At 45.8% G+C, this 17,571-nt stretch overlaps 1 protein-coding gene across 2 annotated transcripts in view; it reads right to left on the reverse strand.

Moving 5' to 3' along the window:
* The window catches only part of LOC126266658 (glutamate receptor 1-like), a 380,473-nt gene that overhangs the window by 196,401 nt on the left and 166,501 nt on the right, over positions 1–17,571 (reverse strand). For both annotated transcript variants that reach the window (XM_049971075.1, XM_049971074.1), the window contains exon 2: positions 14,191–14,340. In XM_049971075.1, the coding sequence (XP_049827032.1) occupies positions 14,191–14,340 (150 nt within the window). The remainder of the gene's footprint in view (positions 1–14,190; positions 14,341–17,571) is intronic.

Genomic DNA, 17,571 nt, shown 5'->3' on the forward strand with positions numbered 1-17,571 from the left:
CTGCCTACAGGAAAATAAAAGAGACCTTTGGAGATAAGAGAACCACTTGTATGAACATCAAAAGCTCTGATGGCTAGAAGACAAATGTAAGGATGTAGAGGCTTATCTCACGAGGGGTAGGATAGATACTGCCTACAGGAAATTAAAGAGACCTTTGGAGAAAAGAGAACCACTTGCATGAATATCAAGAGCTCAGATGAAAACCCAGTTCTGAGCAAAGAAGGGAAAACAGAAAGGTGGAAGGAGTATATATAGAGTCTATACAGGAGCGATGTTCTTGAGGACAATATTATTGAAATGGAAGAGGGTGTAGATGAAGACGAAATTCGAGATATGATAGTGCGTGCGGAGTTTGACAGAGCACTGAGAGACCTAAGTCGAAACAAGGCCCCTGGAGTAGACAACATTCCATTAGAGCTACTGACAGCCTTGGGAGAGCCAGTCCTGACAAAACTCTACCATCTGGTGAGCAAGATGTATGAGACAGGCGAAATACCCTCAGACTTCAAGAAGAATATAATAATTCCAATCCCAAAGAAAGCGAGTGTTGACAGATGTTAAAATTACCGAACTATCAGTTTAATAGGTCACAACTGCAAAATACTAACGCGAATTCTTTACAGACGAATAGAAAAACTGGTAGAAGCCGACCTTGGGGAAGATCAGTTTGGATTCCGTAGAAATGTTTCAACAAGTGAGGCAATACTGACCCTACGACTTATCTTCGAAGAAAGATTAAGGAAAGGCAAACCTACGTTTCTAGCGTTTGTAGACTTAGAGAAAGCTTTTGACAATGTTGACTGGAATACCTTCTTTCAAATTCTAAAGGTGGCAGGGGTAAAATAGAGGGAGCAAAAGGCTATGTACAATTTGTACAGAAAGCAGATGGCAGTTATAATACTATCAGTATAGACTACCCGTTTTGCGACCTGATGTCCTCATTGCAATACCTGACTTGGTGCCCTGGGAAAAATAAATGTTAATAGGTTGCTTATGCCACACGTATTGCAGATACTACCCAACATTAAAACATACTACACTACTGGCCATTAAAATTGCTACACCACGAAGATGACGTGCTACAGATACGAAATTTAACTCACAGGAAGAAGATGCTGTGATATGCAAATGATTAGCTTTTCAGAACATTTACAGAATGCCGGCCGCGGTGGTCTCGCGGTTCTAGGCGCGCAGTCCGGAGCCGTGCGACTGCTACGGCAGCAGGTTCGAATCCTGCCTCGGGCATGGATGTGTGTGATGTCCTTAGGTTAGTTAGGTTTAAGTAGTTCTAAGTTCTAGGGGACTGATGACCACAGCTGTTAAGTCCCATAATGCTCAGAACCATTTGAACCATTTGAACCGTTTACAGAATGTTGTCGCCGGTGGCGACACCTACAACGTACTGACATGAGCAAAGCTTCCAATCGATTTCTAATACTCAAACAGCAGGTGACCGGCGAGATCCAATGACTGTTAGCAGAATATGGAATCGGTGGGTTCAGGAGGGTAATACGGAACGCCGTGCTGGATTCCTACGGCCTCGTATCAATAGCAGTAGAGATGACAAGCATCTTATGCGCATGGCTGTAACGGATCGTGCAGCCACTTCTCGATCTCTGGGTCAACAGATGGGGACGTTTGCAAGACAACCATCTGCACGAACAGTCGACAGAGCAGAAAACATCAGATAGTAAATTATGCGACATGTTTGCGGCAAGACAGTTAGATGCAAGGAAGGAACAACTAACTGACTAAAGTGGCCTCAGCAGTTTGGTCCCATAGGAACTTACCACGAATTTCCAAATTTCTTGAGAGCTATTGGTGCGCAGTTAGTATTCTTGTAAAGTAGCTTTACCAGCACCGCTCGCTTCAGCATTGAGACAGTCGTTCCGAGAGTGTTCTGCCACTTACATCGGCATCCAGTGGTAAAATTTTCTTTTTGTTTCCGTAACGTTTTATTACAGCGTTTCGAAACTGGAACTTTATTTATAGTCATCGCATTTACATATGCCAACGTCATTACTAAACGCATCCAACCAAGACCAACGTCGTATTATTCTTGGCTTCCGAAGGCAAACAACGGTAGGCGTCCATCGGGTAATAAATAAGTGTGTATGGGGCAGTATGTCTGTCGAAAACCACGGTAGTGGAATGGTGGACCACAAGGGACGATGCTGTTTCGTGAAAATGCATATCTCCACCTCGCAAACGCGAAACGAAGAAGTCACTCCAAATCAAGAGGGAGACACTCGAGAACATGCCCTGTAGCCGTGATCTCTTCTCATGCGATTACCACCCCTTCTGTCCATAGAAAAGGCTTTGAAGGGCGGTAAATTCCTGTCAGACGAAAATGTTCAGCAGGTAGTTACAGACTTCTTGATGCAGCACGGCACGGTGTTTCTCCAAACGCATATCTTCAACATGGTGCGTCAGTGTGATGCTTACCACTATGCTCACGTAGATTTTGCCTCATTGGCGTACGGCTTTTGGACATTACGGCTTCGAGCCGAAACCTTTTGATCGCGCCTCGTCAGATACTTGTAGGCTATTAAGCCAGGAAAGAACCTCAAAATGGCCTACAAAAGGTACCTAAGACACAGAACACGTGCGCCGCACGAGATCTGTAATATCGTCTCACTCTGTTACTCCACCGGCTTCGTGGTACATATACATATTGTAAAATGGACCTTTGTGGTAAATTTACCTCACAATTTTGTGAATTTTAACAGCGTAAAATTAGCGATTAAAGAGTTTTGTTTCTCAGGAATTCTTGCAATGTGGCTAGTGCGCTTGTAAAGACTAAGTTTAGATACAATTCGAAGTGTAATTAGCTTTTCCGTAACGTGTTAAAAAGTTTTTTTCCTCTCCTAACAGTCACAGAAGAGGTTAGCTTAGTAATGTTAACGAAACCTCTGCAGTGCTACACTACAGCAGCAAGATATGGCACTCACTTCTGTGGATCACTGCTTTGCGCTCCTACAGTCTTCAATAAGAACAAACTAGCCGACGGGCAGCAAGTGGCCACAGCACTCCCTGTTCTCACACTCAACACCCGCAAAATTACAGCGGGAAGAAGCAAGCCAGTATAGCACTGACGTGTCAGTGGCGCCTAGATATGTAATGTGTGCAACCTATAACATATGCATCGTACACGATCGTTTCCCCTAGACAAGTGGTTACAAACCTGGGGGTAATTAGCCCCTGGGGGGTAAAATGAAATTTCCTGAAGAGAAAAAACTAAACGACGTGGTTCTGTCTCGGTAACGAAACTAAACTGTTTCCCAAAGATTGTTAATACTATCACAATATACACTGAAGAGCCAAAGAAGCTGGTAAGCCTGCCCTAATATCGTGTAGGGCCCCCGTGAGCACGCAGAAGTGCCGCAACACGACATGGCATGGACTCAACTAACGTTTGAATTAGTGCTGGAGGAACTGACACCATGAATCCTGCAGCGCTGTCCATAAATCGGAAGGAGAAAGAGTAAGAGGGGGTGGAGATCTCCTGCGAACAGCACGTTGCAAGGCATTCCAGATATGTTCAGTAACGTTCATGTCCGGGGAGTCTGATGGCCAGCGGAAGTGTTTAAACGCAGAAGAGTGTTCCTGGAGCCACTCTGTAGCAATTCTTCACGTGTGGCGTGTCACTGGACGTGTAGGTTTTGTGGTGTCACCGCCAGACACCACACTTGCTAGGCCTTTAAATCGGCCGCGGTCCGTTAGCATACCACGGACCCCCTATCAGTGATTGCAGACCGAGCGCCGCCACACGGCAGGTCTAGTCTAGACTCCGTAGCACTCGCCCCAGCTGTACAGCCGACTTTGCTAGCGATGGTTCACTGTCTACATACGCTCTCATTTGCAGATGCGACAGTTTAGCATAGCCTTCAGCTACGTCATTTGCTACGACCTAGCAAGGCGCCATATTCAGTTACGATATGTCTTCTGAACAGATAATATTGTGAATCATGTACCGTCAAGAGCGACGTTCATAGTTAAGTATCAAATTAGCTTTGTCCGCTTTCTGAATTCTAATTCCTTGTCATGTTCCAGACCTCAGATCAGTATAGTCCTTCCCTCCCCACGCCAGCCTGCGTGAGCTAAAACGCGTGCATTTCGGCCTCCCCTGGTTTCCTGCAGGAATTGCCGTACTCCTTCGGAATGCACAATGGACATGAATGGATGTAGGTGATGAGATAGAATGCTTACATACGTGTCACGTGTCACCGGTCAGAGTCGTATCTAGGCGTATCAGGGGTCCCATATCACTCCGACTGCATATGCTCCACACCATTACAGAGCCTCCACCAGCTTGAACAATCCCCTGTTGACATGCAGAGTCCATGAATTCATGAGGTTGTCTCCATGCCCGTACACGTCAGTTCGCTCAATACAATTTTAAACGAGACCCGCCCAACCAGGCAACATGTTTCTAATCATCAGAAGTCCAATGTCGGTGTTTACGGGCCTAGGCGAGGCGTAAAGCTTTGTGTTGTGCAGTCGTCAAAGATACACGATTGGGCCTTCGTTTCCGAAAGCCCCTATCGAGGATGTTTCGCTGAATTGTTCGCACGCTGACACTTATTGATAGCCCAGCACTGAAATAAATCTGCAGCAATTTGCGGAAGGGTTGCACTTCTGTGACGTTGAACGATTCTCTTCAGTCGTCGTTGGTCCCGTTCTTGCAGGATCTTCTTCCGAAGGCAGCGATGTAGGACATTTGATGTTTTACCTGATTCCTGATATACTCGGTACACTTGTCAAATGGTCGTACGGGCCGGCCGGAGTGGGCGTGCGGTTCTAGGCGCTACAGTCTGGAACCGCGTGACCACTGCGGTCGCAGGTTCGAATCCTGCCTCGGGCATGGATGTGTGTGATGTCCATAGGTTAGTTAGGTTTGAGTAGTTGTAAGTTCTACGGGACTAATGACTACAGCAGTTGAGTCCCATAGTGCTCAGAGCCATTTGAACCACTTTTTGGTCGTACAGGATAATCCCCACTTCATCTTTATCTCGGAGATGCTGTCTCCCATCGCTTGTGCGCCGACTATAACACCACGTTCAAGCTCACTTAAATCATGATACCTGCCATTTTATCAGCAGTAACCGATCTAACAACTGCGCTGGACGCTCGTCATCGTGTATCTGCGTCTCCGACCGCAGCGCCGTATTCTGCCTGTTTACATAACTCTGTATCTGAATATGCATGCCTATAATAGTCCCTTTGACACTTCGGTACAGATTATAACGTAAGTGGCCAACAAATATTTTTCCTCAGTTGGTAGCATTAATGAGATGTAGGCTACAGGTTCCTTGCACAGTTCACCTATACACACATATATTGTGCTTTGTCCTGTACAATGCTGATGATAAAAGTGAGACATATGCGTAAAAAATACTAAATAACTCAAGAAAATTTCTTATCAGAGTTGTAGATAGTACCTGCTCTAGTCCAGAATTGTTTCGTTACTCGCTTCGAAGCAGATGAATGAATTGACAACACGATACTGTAGTAAGTACAGAACAGCTACTATAGCGCTGTACATAGTATTATTACTGCTATTATTATTATTATTCTTATTATTATTACTAGTCGTGGCTATGGTCAGACACAAAGCAATAACAGTCTGAATTCTTCCAATTTCCACCAGTTCAGAAGTAACGAGTGCAGCAGTCAAGTGATTTACGAACAGTAAGTATAGTAAATTTTATCTTGGTTAATTGTAAATGGGGTCGCAGTGTGTAGGTCAAGCACGTGCTGCAATGGAGTGGATCTATGCAATAGAAGTATGTTTTGTAACAAGTGTGTACCTGTACGCTAACTGTGGATAGTTAGCTTCCTTATCTGAGAAGCAGCTGTGAGTAACACTTGAGAGACATCCCGATTTCCTTCGCCATTCATTTTAACACTCACTCACAGAAACACACACATACACACATACATACACACACACGCACGCACACACACACAACCAAGCTAAATGACATTTATCTTTCATCATTTTAAAAATGAAAATGAAATGAAATATCGTGCGACGATGGCCCCCCGTTGGGTAGACCGTCCTTCGATTTGACGCCACTTCGGCGACTTGCGCGTCGATGGGGAAGCAACTATGATGATTAGGACAACACAACACCCAGTCCCTGACAAGAGAAAATCCTCGACCCAGCCGGGAATCGAATCCGGGCCCTTTGGATTGACAGTCTGTCGCGCTGACCATTTTTTTGTTTTTTTACCCCTTATTTCTTTTTTGTTTTCTTTTTATTTTTTCTCTTTGTTCTTTCTTTTTTCCCCTTTTTTAAATTTGTCTTTTCTTTCTTTTTTGTGTTTTTTAAATAGACGCTACCCCCTTTTTTAATACCCTTTTTGTAGTAATTTCCCTTAAAAAGCCCCTTAGGAAAATGGAACTAAAAAACCCCATAAGTGCCACCGCCACTTTTCATCCTATAACAAAAAATCTGATCCACGTCAGGCGTTGGCTCCTGAGTAAACCCACCCCAGAGAGCTGCCTCTATATCAGGGGAAATATGGGAAATCAAGGTTAGGGCTATCCTTTGCCACTTTTTTTTGTTACATGATTACATTTAGGGAACGTGTACACATGAGAATTCTAGTAACTAAGTGTTACAAGTAAGTGTTACAACAACAAAGGTGGCATAAAAGAGTAATCCAGAAATAAAAACATAAATCACTGATATAATTCCAACTAAAAGGTTCTTAAATAATGTAACTGGTTCCACTTGGAGCCTCGTCATCGTTATCTGATATCTCCAATTGCGCCTTTGAAGAGCATGTGCAACGGAGGCATTCAGCTTCACTAGTGCCTCAAGGAAAACAGCATCCTTGCAGCAGCTTGTCTCTTCCTTCGCTCATGGCTGACAAGGCAGAACGTTCAGCCGTTTGTGTGATGCGACACAGAACATTAACCGCAGCTCGGCACTCCCCAGCTGAGTGGGGGGTTAACGAAAAGGCTGCGTAAATAATTCGCGAAGAGCGTACGGTATTTCGGTGTGCGTTCGAGGGCATTGTGAGCATTTTGCAGGAACCACCAGTAATCAAGCTGCTCTTTCTCTCCGTCGCGAAAGATTTAGGCGACGGTAAGTCCTTTGAATCATGTAAGCGCATGATATTTTGCAGCCGGAAAGTAAGTTCCATCGGGACAGAGTAGGGTCTGAGGGTCAATCATATCAGGTGTGACCCGGAGGTAACAAGCCAATATCTTCTGTGTTAGTCGCCAAACTCCGGACGATGATGCTCAAGTAAAACGATGTTCATCAGTATCCAAAAGGTGACAATCTGGGCAATAAGGGGACTCTGCCAGTCCAATAGTGTGAAGTCGCTGTAGTGTGGCATATTTTTTGTTGGCGATCTGATACCACTTCGAACGCACCGTGGAGGACAGAAAGTTGTGGTGTATCGTTTTCCACACTCTTGGCCAGTGAACCGTAGAGTACTTGTTTTCCACCACGTTATGGGGAACAGCACGCAGAAGGTTGGTATAAAAATCTTTCGCCTTTGGTGGACGCGTCGCGGACGGGTTCGAGCTGACATAGCTGTAATCAAGAATGAAGGTCGACAAATGGGAGAGTTGTGGTGCGACGTGCGCAACCGACACCGGCGGGACGTTAGAGACTGGCATCAGAACCTGTAGTAAACGACTCGTGAGAGAGGTATATTGACTTTTCCATCGTTTCCTCATGTTGCTCATGTAAAGGCTAGCTGCTCTCGCCCTGACGTTGACCAATCCCAGCCCTCCTTTGTGCACTGGGAGGGTAAGAGTATCGTATCGTACTTTAAAGATATGACCTGCGGAAACGTAGTAACTGAAGGCCGCATGAAGCCGGCGACCTATCTGCAGCGGCAGAGGGAGGACTTGTGCCACGTGGTTGAGTTTTGATGCCACGTAGAGGTTCAGGTATTCAACACGTTGTAGCTGGTTCAAGTCCCGGAGCAGGTTCTGTCGCACCATTGCGCGTATGATCTGTAATAATCGTCGGTAGTTTGCTGCAGCTGTTTTACGTACTTCTTTCTTGAACGTGATTCCCAAATATCGCATATCAAAAACTGGTGGGAGGGGAGCGAGGGCTTCCGGTCCGGGACCACGCCCAATATCCAACGCCGCCGACTTGTTGATGTTCAGAAGACTGCCTGCGGCCTGTCCGTATCGCTCAATCCAGGTTAGTACGCTTTGAACTTCGTCATTGGAACGAACTAGTATCAGGTCGTCAGCGTATGTCCTATAGCGAAAGGTGACGTCCCGCAGCGTGATGCCAGATAGGCGGTGGTTAAGGCCCCCTAGGAGTGGCTCGAGTGCGATGGCATAAAGGTAGGTAGAAAGGGGACAACCCTGTCGTAGAGACCTCTTAATGGGTCTGGTCCTACCGTCCTTCCATTGACCTGGACGTGTGAGCTGGCTGCGGTCCAAAGACGCCGTAGGGTGTCGATGAGGCCCGGGGGAAATCCCATACAGTCCATCACTCGTAGGAGGAAGTTGTGGTGCACTCTATCAAAGGCGCGGTTGAAATCTACGGAGACGATCGCCGCTCTCAGACGGCACGCAGAAGCGATTGCTATTAAGTCCCTGCAGTCACCGGTGGCCATGTGTATGTTGGCTTCTCCCCCCTGCGACGTCTGTTCTGGAGCGAGGATCATCAGCAAAGTCGTCTTAATACGGCTCGCCATAATCCTGGTGAAAATCTTGTAATCGGCGTTCAGCATTGTAAGCGGCCGATAGTCGTTAATCGATAGCCCTCCACCTGGCTTGTGTACCGGTATGAGAAGACCTTCTACCAACGCTGGCGGCACAACACAGTCTGGAGACATAAGTTCGCGGAACATTATAACCCAGCGAGGCATCATGATGTCACGGAAAGTCCGGTAGAATTCGATGGGCAATCCATCAGGTCCAGGAGACTTATTGGCCGCACCTTTGTCCACGGCGTCTTCGACTTCTTCGAGTGAGATTTCCTCTGTTAGTGCATTCACGGTAGCCTCGTCGATAGTACGTGTTACCTGCTGTAACACTTCAGTAATGGCCTCGTCATCGACGATTCTTTCCTTGTAAAGATGACGAAAATGATCCTCCACCGCCTTTACTATGGTTGCTTGGGTCCTACATAAGCGACCGTCGTGTGTCCTGAGTTGTGTGATTAAATGTTGGCGTAGTCGGCGCTTATCCGCCACAACGTGGTGCATAGTGGGTTCCTCCGCAAACGTTCGGTCGTGCCGTCGCGAGCGGACGACTGCACCTTCTAGTCGGCGCTTCGTCAATGATAGTATGTGAGCCTTGATTCTGCTTTGATCATGTTGTCTCTCCGGGGAAGGGGGTAAGGCGTCGAGGTCCCTGAGCGCCGCGTAGTAAAAATCGAAGGTCTGTCGATGCCACGCAGTCACGTCCTTGCCATATTGCATAAGTATCCTACGGATTGCTGGTTTGGCACAGAGGAGCCACCACTCCAGGGTCGAGGTGTATCGAGGATGGCGGCGTTCACAGTCAGTCCACGTTGCTGCAACTTGCCGACGGCAATCTAGGTCCTGGAATGAGTTATGTTGAGCTTCCAAAAGCCTTTGTTGCGCCAGACTTGTTGGGGGCGTAGGTGTATGGTGCAGATATAGACACTTTGATCAGAATAGGCTTGAGGCCATAGTTCGGCGTCCACCACACCTTGTATGAGATCTTGTGACACATATATGCGGTCGAGTCGGCTGGCCGAATGACTGGTAAGATGAGTGTGGCCAGAGCGGTTACCGTGGACTTTTTCCCACGTGTCGCATAAGTGAAGTTCTTGGATCATCGCACCCAGTTCCGGACAAGGCATGTAATGTGGGATTTGGTCCTTGGGGTGAAGTACGCAATTAAAATCGCCGGCGAAGACGCTGTGGTCGTATCGTCCAAGGAAAAGGGGAGCGGGCGCGGATGTCTGTTCATGGTCCATAGCCTCGGAATTTTTGATAGTAAGGGACCGGGCGACTTCGCTGCCTGCACTGGTACCTTCCCGCTGCTCACTGTTTCTGTCAATGGGCTGATGGTCGAAAGCTGCATGTTTTTCTGTCTGTTCTGCAAGGTTGGAGTCAGTGGAAACAGCCTCAGCTTCGCGGCTGGCTTCTTGAGTGGTCAATTGTTCTTCCCCGGCCGAATGCGAACCGCTGTCTTCCTACACGGTCCGACGACGCCGCTTTCGGCGTTTCGGTGATCGCTGTTTCCGTACGTGGCCTTCATTGTCACAAGACGGCACTGACTCACGCTCCGCCGGAACAAGCGCTTCGGTCGATACAATAAGGGAATCGATTGCCATCTTAATGGCGTCAATGTCTGTCACGTTCGGTAGCTCCAGAGTCGTAGTACTATTTTCCACCACTGGCCAGGTCGGCGGATCATCCAGGTTTTTGTCCGTGGAAAGTGATTCTTGAACCGCTGAAGCGGTCGGCCGTGTCTGTTGTGTGGAGAACGATGTGAGCGCCGCCGCGTAAGTAACGGGAAGAATAGTCTTCGCCGCTGGTGGTGCAACGTCCTTCGGTGGGAGTTGTGTGATCCGACGCTGGAGGCACTCGGAACGAAGGTGACCTTCCTTACCGCATCCGGAACACGTCTTCGGTTGGCCGTCATAAATAACTATAGCCCGGCATCCACCTATCTGTAGATAGGATGGCACGTGTCGTTGAAGATCTATGCGCACTTGGCGTACTCCATTGAGTACTGGATACGTCTTAAACTGGGTCCATTTTTCAGCCACGTGTTCGTGTACCGTGCCGTAGGGGCGGAGCGCCGCTACAACTTCTGCCGCCGGGAGTTCAAATGGAAGTTCGAAGATGCGTATAGTCCGAAGTCCCATTGCGGCATGGCCGACCTCGACGTTGCCAACATTGCCATCTGCGTGGCAGGAGCGGAGTTCTTGTTTCATCTCTCGAAGCACCTTGTCGCAAGTAGTTTCGTTTATGAGCTTTACATAGACCGTGCAACTGACGATCGAAAAGTGAATGCCGACAATGTCGGCAGCCGGGATATTGGCTTCCTCTTTTAAAAAACGTTCGACTTCGAGCGCCTTTGGTCGGGTAAAGTCGTTCCGAAATGTGAATTTCAAGGTTGACCTTCTGTATTGGTTGGCCATGGTCTTGGAGCGCTACGGCGTCACGTTAGTGCCGGCCGAAGAAAGTAAACAAGGCGCGCGGGCCCTCTCTGCCAGCGGAGAGCACACACCGCACGTCCGCTTCGCTCGGCTGCGAGAGCCGCACTGACCATTCAGCTACCGGGGGCGGACATTTTAAAAATAAAAGTGTTCCAAGAAATGTCTTTCATCCTGTAGTTTAAGTAGGTGCTAATGTTGGTTATAATGTGGGGGAGGGGAGCACCAGACGGTGGGGGAGGGGAGGAGGGTCTAAGACAGAACTGTGACAGAGCTCGAAATGAATAGATAAAACATATAAATTCCTACACTGGACATCACAAGATCAAACTCTTTGATCGAGCAATGTACTACGAGTATGTCCATCTATCCTCTAGATATTTCCACATTTGAATTCAAAAATACGTAAACAGGTTTTCATACAACAATCTCATTAACTCTTCAGTAGCACTTCAAGTGTTAAAATCAGTTCACAAACTGACAAAAATGAAACACGCTTGTGAAACAACAATGTAAGGCGTCTTACAGTGAGATGAGGCATCTATCAGGGAAACGAATCACTACTCAGTCAACGCAGATTGCCTTTACAGAATCTCTTCCTACGGGTTTTAAAAGAAGTACTCACACATTTTGGCCGATTTTAAGTGATAGGGCTTTGTGTACTACAATCTCATTGCGCCGGGAAATGATTCGTCAAAGATCATTATAGTTACGTCACAGTTTTGCCGCCTTTGCTTTCATCAAAGAAAGAAGGCAAATTTGAAATAAAATTCCAACCGAAAGGATATGCCTTTGTCTACTAATACATACGTAGATCGTTTGCCTAAAGTTCTTTGCGTCTGTGTGTTGATACGTCATCACTCATCTGGCCCGGATACATGAACTTATCCCGCAGGCAGGATGTCATAAAGCCATTGTATTCTCTGCTGTGGCAGGCTGGACCACAACTGTTGGAAAAGGTCCACCATATTCTGTATTCTGGCACTGGAATGGAGTTGTCCGTGTTGGTACTATTGGGGATAGGTCTGGCGATCTCAGTGGCCACGCAGTTCACATAGGCACCTGCCCTATGTGGACGAGCATTTGCTTTCCTAGACACTGTATTTTAGACCATCGTTCGGTTACACGATAAATCAGTCAAATCAAAAGGCCGTAAATTTAACTACATACCTAGGAATTACTATTAGGAACAATTTAAATTGGAAGGTACACATAGAAAATGTGGTGGTGAACGCTAAGCAAAGACTGCGTTTTACTGGCAGGACACTTAGAAAATGTAACAGGTCTGCTAAGGAGACTGCCTACACTACGCTTGTTGCTCCTATTTTAGAATACTGCTGCACAGTGTGGGATCCTTACCAGATAGGACTGACGAAGCACATCGAGAGCGTTCAAAGAAGGCAACACGTTTTGTATGGGTGAGAGTGTCACTGAAATGATGCAGAATTTGGTCTGGACATCATTAAAAGAAAGGTGTTTTTCATTGCGACGGAATCTTCTCACGAAATTCCAATCACCAACTTTCTCCTCTGAATGCGAAAATATTTAGTTGACACTGACTTACATAGGGAGAAACGATCACCACAATAAAAGAAGAGAAATCAGAGATCGTACGGAAAGATATAGGTGTTCGTTCATTCCGCGCGCTATACGAGAATTATGAAGGTGTTTCGGAGAACCCACTGCCAGGCACTTAAACGTGATTTGCAGAGTACCCATGTAGATATAGTTATAGATACAGGACATTTTTGCAACGAGCTCGAGAAGGAAGTGAGTCCCTATTCAGTCTTTTAGATATTGTTTTTGGCCAGATTTTGACAATAGTCTCTGTATCGTTAGCGTGTGTAATCGCAGATTATGTACTCGACCCAGATGGCTAGCGATATGCAACAATGAGCTAGAAAGACAATTCCCTTAACGGGTTCAGTGCCTCAAGGTCGCGTATGTCAAAATGGCGGTATGCTGAAGCCGACTCCATCGGTCGCCACAGACTCATAAAAATCCTACCCAAAGTATTGAAGAGTTTCATAACAGGTGTTTTCAGAGATTACTTCTCAAAGTGCGATGAATAACAGATATTGGTCAGTTCGAATAAGTCGTTTATCTGATTCATCATTTCCAAAATCGAAGTCCTGTTTCTTGTTATTGGGAACTATATGTTTTTAAATAAGTTGTAAAAAAAAATGTGATTGAAAGTTCTTGCCAAGAAGTAGTTGTAGTACTCACATGAAACAACATGTTACTCAACAATGGCGGCACTGTACTTTAGTAGTTCCATGAAGGTAATTTTATAACACTTGTGTAAGGCGCAATTTTGCCGATGTTACCCAAAAAGTAATTATGTTACTTCGAAAAACATGTTTTCACTTCCTGTGCCATGTTTTACATGTCTTGGTTTATCATATTTCAATGTAGGCGTCGTTGTTCTGCTGTTGTTGTGTTTCCTCTGTAAAGTAACCAGTGTCACAATTTAAAAATTGCATCGTATAACTCCTTTATTTTTATCAAAGACGATTGATTTTGGCCATCCTCAGGCCACAAAAAGCTATTCAGCTATGCACTGCACAATACCAATACCCAATGAAACTCTTAAAATGTTCAATACCTAATACAGATGTCCATTTGTAGCAGTCACGTCTTTTAAACACCAGTTTCATAATTCACAGCAGACATTTCTGGTTGGAAATATGTAGCACACACAAATCGTGAAAGGTTACGAAATACAGTTGCTAGTATCAGAAGAAGTAGAACTCGCGCCTACAAGATTCCCAGAACTCAATGAAGATCCTAATGTCATTTCTGAACAAGAATTCTAAAGAAAAAATTTAAATAAACCTCAAAAATTAAGAACCTATTAAAAATCCGTATTCTTATTTCTGAAACTTTACAGTAGTTGCATTTCACAAATCGTTGAGAACACATTTTACGTGACGTTTTCTCTACCTATCACATCTTATACCATGCGTAACTCGTCCTGAGACATGGCCTATGAATAAGGCGAAATTAATCGTTAAAGATGTTGGACTGTATGTGTCACATATTGCTGCGACTCTCATCCTTTACTCACTGAGCCTGGACAGTTTGAAGGCGTCTGCAGTGTTGATGACGTCGACAAAAGCCTGCAGCTCGAAACGCTTGCCATCCTTCTGGTTGTGGTTCAGCATGGCGAACTTGAAGGCCGCCTGGACCTCGTCCGTGCCCTGCTCGAAAATGGCTCCTGAAACACAGAAAAAAGATATGCGCGATAAGGCTACACCTGGAAGGACGTAGTTGCTTCGCCGAGTGGTAGGAACCGCATTCAGGATCCCACACCGTGAACCAGTATTCTAAAGAAACAAATAACCAACAGTTACGCAAAACGAGCTTTTGAAAAAAGGGAAGGAGCTTTTCCGTTGTCTGTCCTCGCCACGGGAACTTCATTTAATTATTATTGACAAGTTTAACACCGACAACTAGTAAAATCCACGTTTTTTTAGTCGACCGATGCCGAAAATTCCAGTTCAGTCGCAGTGACACAACAAGGAGTACAGGCTTCTGTCCTGGACCCTTTTTGTATTATAGAAGCTTGTGGTACCATGGCGGCCCGGTTCGAAAGGATATAACCAAGAATGTGACTGAACGCATTTTCACCCCATCTCTACTGATGCCTTTGCAGTTCTCTGCAGTATAACGATGTTAATTTTCATCCAGAAGATAGGGACTGACAAAGTCATTGTGTGCTCAACGCTGTAGTTGAGTCAGGTGAACCATAAAAAAAGTTGCTTTGATCTTCTCATTACACGACAACAGCAGCGCGCTTAACAAATAAGCAATGCACAGACTAGTTTCCAGGCATTAGGGCATATGGGTGCTGTCATGTTGTGTTCGACTTCTGTATCAATATGTGTTCTCAAATGAGGCGGTATTCTCCATAAGCGGCAAAGAGGACCCTCAAAACAGGCAAAAAATGTAACTTTAGCTATCTACACTACTGGCCATTAAAACTGCTACACCAATAAGAGATGCAGATGATAAACAGTTATTCATTGGACACATATATTATACTAGAACTGATATGGCATTACATTTTCATGCAATTTGGGTGCATAGATCCTGAGAAATCAGTACCCAGAACAACCACCTCCGGCCATAATAATGGCCTAGATACGCCTGGACATTTATTCAGAGCTTGGTTGGCGTGTACAGATACAGCTGCCATATAGCTTCAACACGATACCACAGTTCATCAAGAGTAGTGACTGGCGTATTATGACGAGCCAGTTGCTCGGCCACCTTTGACCAGAAGTTTTCGATTGGTGAGAGATCTGGAGAATGTGCAGGCCACGACAGCAGTCGAACATTTTCTGTATACAGAAAGGCCCGTACAGGACCTGCAACATGCGGTCGTGCATTATCCTGCTGAAATGTAGGGTTCGAAGGAAGGGTAGAGCCACGGGTCGTAACACATCTGAAATGTAACGTCCACTGTTCATAGTGCCGTCAATGCGAACAAGAGATGACCGAGACGTGTAACCAATGGCACCCCATACCATAACGCCAGGTGATAAGCCAGTATGGCGATCACGGATACACGCTTCCAATGTGCTTTCACCGCGATGTCGTCAAACACGGATGCGACCATGATGATGCTGTAAACAGAACCTGGATTCATCGGAAAAAATGACGTTTCGCCATTCGTGCACCGAGGTTCGTCATTGAGTACACCATCGGAGGCGCTCCTGTCTGTGATGCAGCACCGAGGGTAACCGCAGCCATGGTCTCTGAACTGATAGTCCATGCTGCTGTAAACGTCGTTGAACTGTTCGTGCAGGTGGTTGTTGTATTTCAAACGTCCCCATCTGTTGACTCAGGGATCGAGACGTGGCTGCACGATCCGTTGCAGCCATGCGGATAAGATGCCTGTCATCTCGACTGCTAATGATAGGAGGAAGTTGGGATCCAGCACGGCGTTCCGTGTTATCCTCCTGAACCCACCGATTCCATATCTGCTAAGAGTCATTGGATCTCGACCAACACGAGCAGCAATGTCGCGATACGATGAACGGCAATCGCAATAGGCTACAATCCGACCTTTATCAAAGTCGGAAACGTGATGGTACGCATTTCATTCTCCTTACACGAGGCATCACAACAAAGCTTCACCAGGCAACGCCGGTCAACTGCTGTTTGTGTATGAGAAATCGGTTGGAAACTTTCCTCATGTCAGCACGTTGTAGGTGTCGCCACCGGCACCAACCTTGTGTGAATGATCTGAAAAGCTAATCACTTGCATATCACAGCATCTTCTTCCTATCGATTACATTTGGCGTCTGTAGCACGTCATCTTCGTGGTGTAGCAATTTTAATGGCCAGTTGTGTAATTGTGCCAAATACGGGCGATATCTCTTGTCTCCTGCTGTTATAGTAAGAAAGTTGGTTGTTCGTCGCCTCTGCTGGAGAGCGCAGTGTGCTCTTGACTGGCGTTATGATATGACATTGCTGTAAGTATGTTGTTCTTTTTACATCTGCATACTGGGAGGTCGTTAGCCTAATTATCATGAAACAACACACAGCGAAGTTATAATACTAGGGAAAATCGACACAACTCTCTACAGTCAGGAAACAAATCTAATATCATGCAAGATGAGCGAGTTCAATAGTCGTTACCTTCACTGAATCGTAAGTAGCTCACCGCTGACTTTGATCACTGTGCACAACAATAAAACTATCACAGTCAGACCTACAAACCTAGGTGTACAACAGGTTCTGTTTATTGGTGGGTCTGCTAACGGTGAAAAAGCTGTAGCACTGTAAAGCGATTTTGAAATTGAAGTCAAGTATGTGCACAACAGCTTTTTATTTGCTCTGATTGATGAACACAATTCAGAGGAATTCAGAGTGAATTAACACCAACTGATGCTAACCCTGTGGGAGGTACCAAATTGTATGGAAAACTACATGGAGAAAATGCAACAAGGTATCCTCTTCTGGGAAGCTTTCAAATTTAGACATAATGGGACAAAACCACAAATTAAAAGTCAAATCAGCAACTCATGTTGGTTACTAGAAGAAGCAAGTAGCTACTGCAAGTTGTGACCCTTATATTTTCCGACAATCAGCGAAGTGTTTTCCGATCAGTCCAGACAGAAGCCAGGAGACGAATAGCCATGACACTTAGTTGTCTCTCCTCAAGTCTCTAATTTCCAAAAACCTTCAGATGGAAGTGACGAATCAGTGCTGTTGCCAATGTGTTAGACGAGAATATCTCTTACACAAGAATACAGCACAAACTTCTCACTTTTGGCGTACGAGACGCCCATTTACAAACAAAAGGTTGGCACCGTCCTGGAGCAGTGTCTCTGTTGGTCGGCTTATCTGTGCCACGCAAGGTGGTGTGGGTGACACGTTTGATTGGACACTACAAAATTTTTGGAGCAAAAGTAACCGACTCTTTCGCACAGGCCTGGCT

Source organism: Schistocerca gregaria, chromosome 4 (genome assembly GCF_023897955.1).
Source record: "Schistocerca gregaria isolate iqSchGreg1 chromosome 4, iqSchGreg1.2, whole genome shotgun sequence".
NCBI lineage: Eukaryota > Metazoa > Arthropoda > Insecta > Orthoptera > Acrididae > Schistocerca > Schistocerca gregaria.